This window comes from Anopheles cruzii, chromosome 3, assembly GCF_943734635.1.
Source record: "Anopheles cruzii chromosome 3, idAnoCruzAS_RS32_06, whole genome shotgun sequence".
In the NCBI taxonomy this organism is placed as follows: domain Eukaryota; kingdom Metazoa; phylum Arthropoda; class Insecta; order Diptera; family Culicidae; genus Anopheles; species Anopheles cruzii.
The window spans coordinates 64,085,385-64,090,398 of NC_069145.1; the positions used below are offsets into that span (position 1 = coordinate 64,085,385).

At 49.5% G+C, this 5,014-nt stretch overlaps 2 protein-coding genes across 2 annotated transcripts; one reads left to right on the top strand and one right to left on the bottom strand.

Annotated features, from left to right (window-relative positions):
• Nucleotides 1-302: 302 nt before the first annotated feature.
• Nucleotides 303-1,865, bottom strand: LOC128271363 (regucalcin-like). The gene is made up of 4 exons (XM_053008851.1): nucleotides 1,703-1,865; nucleotides 1,192-1,620; nucleotides 974-1,112; nucleotides 303-642 (listed from the first exon to the last, which is right to left on the bottom strand). The coding sequence occupies exons 1-4, from the start codon at nucleotides 1,863-1,865 to the stop codon at nucleotides 414-416; spliced, it is 960 nt and encodes a 319-aa protein (XP_052864811.1). The 3' UTR covers nucleotides 303-413.
• Nucleotides 1,866-2,499: 634 nt separating this feature from the next.
• On the top strand, nucleotides 2,500-3,683 carry LOC128271364 (regucalcin-like). The gene is made up of 4 exons (XM_053008852.1): nucleotides 2,500-2,662; nucleotides 2,721-3,146; nucleotides 3,216-3,354; nucleotides 3,434-3,683. Exons 1-4 carry the CDS (start codon nucleotides 2,500-2,502, stop codon nucleotides 3,636-3,638), a joined length of 933 nt encoding a protein of 310 aa, XP_052864812.1. The 3' UTR covers nucleotides 3,639-3,683.
• Nucleotides 3,684-5,014: the final 1,331 nt, after the last annotated feature.

Consider the following 5,014-nt stretch of genomic DNA (forward strand, 5'->3'; position numbering starts at 1 on the left):
TGCGAACATTATAAAAATGCTTCCGAACGCTGCAGTGCCGCCACATTGTCTGGCGGCTCGGGCTCGGCTCGATGGCTTCGAATGCGTCCTGCCGCTCTGGGGAGTCTGTTGGCCCCTGATCACACGTCCCACTGTCCACTAACTCTCACTTTGACACACACACACACACGTTCACGCAGACCATGACAACGATTGCAGCCTGGGTATGTAAATCCCTTATTTATTCAACATTTAGTCGAAATTGGTGCACTTATTGTTATTGTGATCAAATCGTAGCGCGCCAGGACTAGACCGACGGCTAGACGGGCAGCAACGCAATAGAAACATGCGACACTTTTAAACTGCGCCATCGGGACATCGAGTGGAAATTGAAACGATAACCAAGGCGGAGTCCGGGCACTCCCCGGGTACAGTTAGGAGGGTGGGGACGCGCCGGTACCCGGGAGGGCGAATTCGTTCATCGGAGTACCCCGCACCGCCAGTCCGGATATTTTTAGCACCGCCCCGGCCGGCGGTTCCTGAGGCGCGGACAGTTCCTTGGCAGCGGTCGTGGCGAAAAGAATGTTCAGTTCGGGGCCTCCGAATGCGACGGAGGTGACTTGGGAGACCGGCAGTGGAATCTCCTGCACAATCTGGGCCAGCCTGGGGAAAAAAATGTGGAAAACGGTCAGTCTGAAGGAGCCACCGAAACGTCGTGTTTCAGAAGCGAAAGGAATGTTGTGTTGGTCTTAGATGGTTAGAACTATGAAAGGACAGCAAAAATATCGATTCAGGTTTACGCATTTTTCTGCAAGCATCCCAAAGTTACATCCAATGTTACAATGGAACAAAGTCAATTGATTGGAAAGTATAAACAACGTTTAAACCCGAAACGAAAGTTACGACGAGTTCCTCGACCCAACATTCGTAATGTGCGCTTTGATTTCCTAAGCTTCCAAAGCAACAGTGTCATGCTTACTGTTGTCCTACTTACTGTGGGTCAATCTTGACGATTTTAGAACCGGCAAACATGGCCACGTACAGATTGCCGTCTGCATCGCTGGTCATACCGTCCGCGATGAACTCGGTGGCTGCTTCGTCATCCTTCAGCCGTATCAGCACCCTCTCCTCCGCTGCGGCGATAACACGTAACAGCGCAAGTTGAGCACCGGTAAATGGTCCTTCGCCTCCTCCCGGTGCGGCCTCACTCACCCAGATTGCCGTCCGCGTCGATCGCGTACTCTTTGATGTCGAACGCGAACGAATCGATGTAGTAGAACCTGTTTGTTCGCGCACTCCAGGTGAGCCCGTTTGAGATGTGTACCTTACTCTTGAGCGGCACCATCCGGCAGTCGGCGCCAGCCTCGTAGCGGTACAGCTTGCCGTCGTCCATCTCGAAGTGGTTGCGAGAATCTTCCGCCAGCATGGTGCCGGCGTACAGACGACCGTGCGGGTCCACCTTACCATCGTTGAACCGATGGTCCGCGGCGTCTGGGCCGAGATCGGCCAACACTTGACGGACGCACGCTTGCGGAGACCGACCATCCCAGCTGACCAGCACCAGCCGGGTGCCGGAACCGACCACGAACTCACCCCGCCGACCCTGCACGGGAATGATGAACGATGCATACGTAGCGCCCTCTGTCGGTCGGTAAGAGATGTACTCACGCCGGGGATTAGAGGCGGACTCCGCCGGAAGCTCCCACCTTAGCTACCCACTTACCGAGAGGGGCCGAATACGTTTTGGCTTCTTGCCAGTCGTACCGGTGCAGGGTGGCGCTTAGAATGCACACATAGTACAGACTCTGCGACTCGGCATCCCAGTGTGGGCCTTCTCCCAGCTGCAGAAACGGACCGGGCAGTACCTCGACCTTAACGTTCGACATCGTGTTTCGCTTTCCGTAGCCCAATTTCAGTCCAAGAACCATGAAGCTCGAAGAAATCAGCTGGAATACGGCGTTATCGGTTAATTACTCGATGCTGATAAAAGGTCTACTATCGAAATCTGATTGGGACCATCATTATCACCATCGAGTTGGGATTTAGTAATGATAAAAAACGGACGTAATGCTATCGTTACCTCACAACAGTAATGTGACGTAAGGCTTCTGTGAAGCAATTCTTATAGACAACCGAAAGGAAAATGAAAACTTTTGAGGAAATCTCCTAGCGGAAATAATAACTACGAACTACGAACAAATTTTTTTGGATAACCTACAAAAAGAAGTACCTCAAGGTGAGGTTTGCATGCTTTAAGGTCAAGGTCAAGTCCCCGTATCGCAATCTGTCTCAAATTGGCATATGCCTCGAGCCCGAATATGCGAATGCACGCAAGGTGCATCGATGAAGTGTTGACGCGACCCTACTATTTGTCCATGAAACACGCACACACACACTCTCTAGGCAATCAAAGTGCAAACAAACGCCAGGCAAACTGCAGTGACCTGCGACAATGGTGGGACGCCTGGCCGTGGTGTATAAAATATCGACGTAACTGTCATCCGTAACGCATTACCGATTATGGGCGAGCGATATCAAGTGGAAACGATACCGCCATTCACCGAGCTCGGCGAAGGGCCGCACTGGGACATTGCCACCCAGAGTTTGTACTACGTAAGCCTCAGCAACGGATGGATCTACCGGTGGGACTACGTCGAGCAGAAGGTGTACAGTGCATCAATCGGTGAGTCACAGGATGAACGGTTTCGCGTGAAACTGATGGTCCTACTTCCGCTCGACAGATGGAGTCCAGGAGGCGAGCTTCATCATCCCGGTGAAGGGGCATCGCGAATGTTTCGTAGTCGGTGACTTGAATCGGGTCACCGTAATCCGCTGGGACGGCCGTTCCGGGAAGGCGGCAGTATGGCGTGAGCTGGTGGCAACTGACCCGAAGGTAGCCCACAATCGCCTCAACGATGGCAAGGTGGACCCGTGGGGACGGCTCTACTTCGGGACGATGCTGAAGGAGCAGCTGGGCGATCCGTTTACGAAGGGCAGCGGCCACCTGTACCGGTACTGTGACCGAACGAAGAAGCTGGTGGAACAGGAGCGCAACCTCTTCATCTCCAACGGTCTGGCGTGGAACCGGCAGACGAACAAGTTCTACTTCGTCGACTCGGGTGCCAACGAGATCAAGGAGTATGACATCGATTTGGAGGGCAACTTTAGTAAGTATCCGTCGTTTGGACCTCCGGCCGAAAGACCCAGTTCTAACGCACTTTCTACCCCGCGCACAGCGAACGGAAAAACTTGGTACGACTTCAAGGTTAATGGCAAAAGTCCGGGCTACTTCTGCGACGGCATGACGATTGATGTCGAGGGCAACCTGTACGTCGCAATGTTCGACTACTACAAAGTGCTCAAAATTTCTCCCGAGTATGAAGCGTTGCGCGTGCCCCTGGGCGATTGTTTGTGAAGTGTTCTAATGTTTTGCTTGGTTTTCTTGGTATTACAGTAAAAAGATCCTACAGGAAATCAAGATCCCGGCTCAGCAGGTGACATCGGTAGCTTTCGGAGGCCCAAACTTGGACGAGTTGTTCGTTACTACGGCTGCGAAGTTGGTCCGAGTGCCGCAGAAAGATCCAGCCGGAGCCCTGTTCAGAATCACCGGCCTGGGCGCGAAAGGGCTACCGATGAACGATGTGGTTCTGGACCTGTGAGTCTGGAGAACATGAAGGTGATTGATTAAAATAAAAGAAACTGTCAATATAGCATTTCGCCAATTTTGTTTCAATGGAAAATTGTTGAAAAATTAGCTCCCCTTGTGTCTGGCCGCTTCTGAAATAGTTTCAGCGAAGGCCATCAGATTAAGTTCGAAGGACATTTTTACTCTGGCTTTCGGCCCTAACTGGAGAGTTGTTCAGTTTATGACATTCTTTCATTAGTTTCTTGGACTCCGGTCCTTGACTATGGATGGTAATATTCAAGCATCGAGACGGGAGACTCATTATTCGTAGGTCAGGATTCCACTGCGGACGCAGAGGCGGATTCATCTTCGTCCTGACAGTAATGGTGCCGGTAATGAATAATAAAAACTTCTGATGATTTATGAACAGCAGCGACCAACGGAAGGCCAAAGATAGTGTTGGCGATACTCGTGATGCCATTCACTTCACTTCCCAGTATGACTGCGAACTAGGACACATTTTCTAATGAAGTATGTCATTGAGCACTTAGAGCTGGCGGGTAATTCGCAGACTGAAGACTAAGGTTATTAGCTAACAGTTCAATTCTTAAGAGAATCGTATATTTAGAAGCCGAAATAGGCTGATCCGAAACAATCTTGATTGTTTCGAAAAATTTGAAATGAAACACAATTTTCCCATAATTTTTGAGGTGAATTTTGTTTGCCGGGCCAATCAGTGAAGTCATTGTTGAGTTCATCGTTAAGCTCTTATATTGTCCTTGTAAACTTGGATACAATATCCATCAACTCTGTTCCAATTTTTGAAATTACAAACTGTTGGCAGTTCATTATTGACCCCGAACTCACCAATTCATATAGGTTTTGGTCGATAGTAGTTGAGTGCTGCACGTGACAAATCTCGAAGCTGTTAAACGGGTTGACACTTGGAGCCGTTCCATAAAACCCAGTCTTCGAATATTTAGCTTCCTCCAAAATCGAGGATTGAACAAAACAAACCACAAAATTGTGTAAGAACAAAGCCTATTCAACGCATAAACCATGCAGTACCTTTTCCAACAATTTCCCACCATTTTCAGTTCGTGTTTCAGTTTTCAAAAGCTTCAAAATCTTTCCTTCTTGATCGAGATTGAAAAATGGTTGACTTTATCGGCGGCTCACAGTAAGAGGCTATCACTGAGCCTATGTCAGCTGTCAAAACTTGTCCAGTTTTTATCCGTTTCTCAGAAATTTTCTTTTCCTTTGGTTTTCGAGCTCGTTTTAAAGGTCCTTTGTGGCAATGGAAAACAACAATAGCAATGTAACGAATGCGAACAATACTTCGTTCTGTCGAGGATCCAAAAGGTAGCTACTGGTGGCGCCGGGAGCGTAAGCTGATCCATCCGGAAAAGT

What these genes read in the sequence shown, in the direction of transcription:
- LOC128271364 (XM_053008852.1), top strand. Translation starts at nt 2,500, where the DNA reads ATGGGCGAGCGATATCAAGTGGAAACGATACCGCCATTCACCGAGCTC. An exon ending in GGTGTACAGTGCATCAATCG is followed by an intron (nt 2,663 to 2,720) that starts GTGAGTCACAGG and finishes TCCGCTCGACAG; the next exon opens with ATGGAGTCCAGGAGGCGAGC. An exon ending in CGATTTGGAGGGCAACTTTA is followed by an intron (nt 3,147 to 3,215) that starts GTAAGTATCCGT and finishes CCCCGCGCACAG; the next exon opens with CGAACGGAAAAACTTGGTAC.
- LOC128271363 (XM_053008851.1), bottom strand. Translation starts at nt 1,865, where the DNA reads ATGTCGAACGTTAAGGTCGAGGTACTGCCCGGTCCGTTTCTGCAGCTG. An exon ending in AACGTATTCGGCCCCTCTCG is followed by an intron (nt 1,621 to 1,702) that starts GTAAGTGGGTAG and finishes ACCGACCGACAG; the next exon opens with AGGGCGCTACGTATGCATCG. An exon ending in ATCGTCAAGATTGACCCACA is followed by an intron (nt 643 to 973) that starts GTAAGTAGGACA and finishes TTTTTTCCCCAG; the next exon opens with GCTGGCCCAGATTGTGCAGG.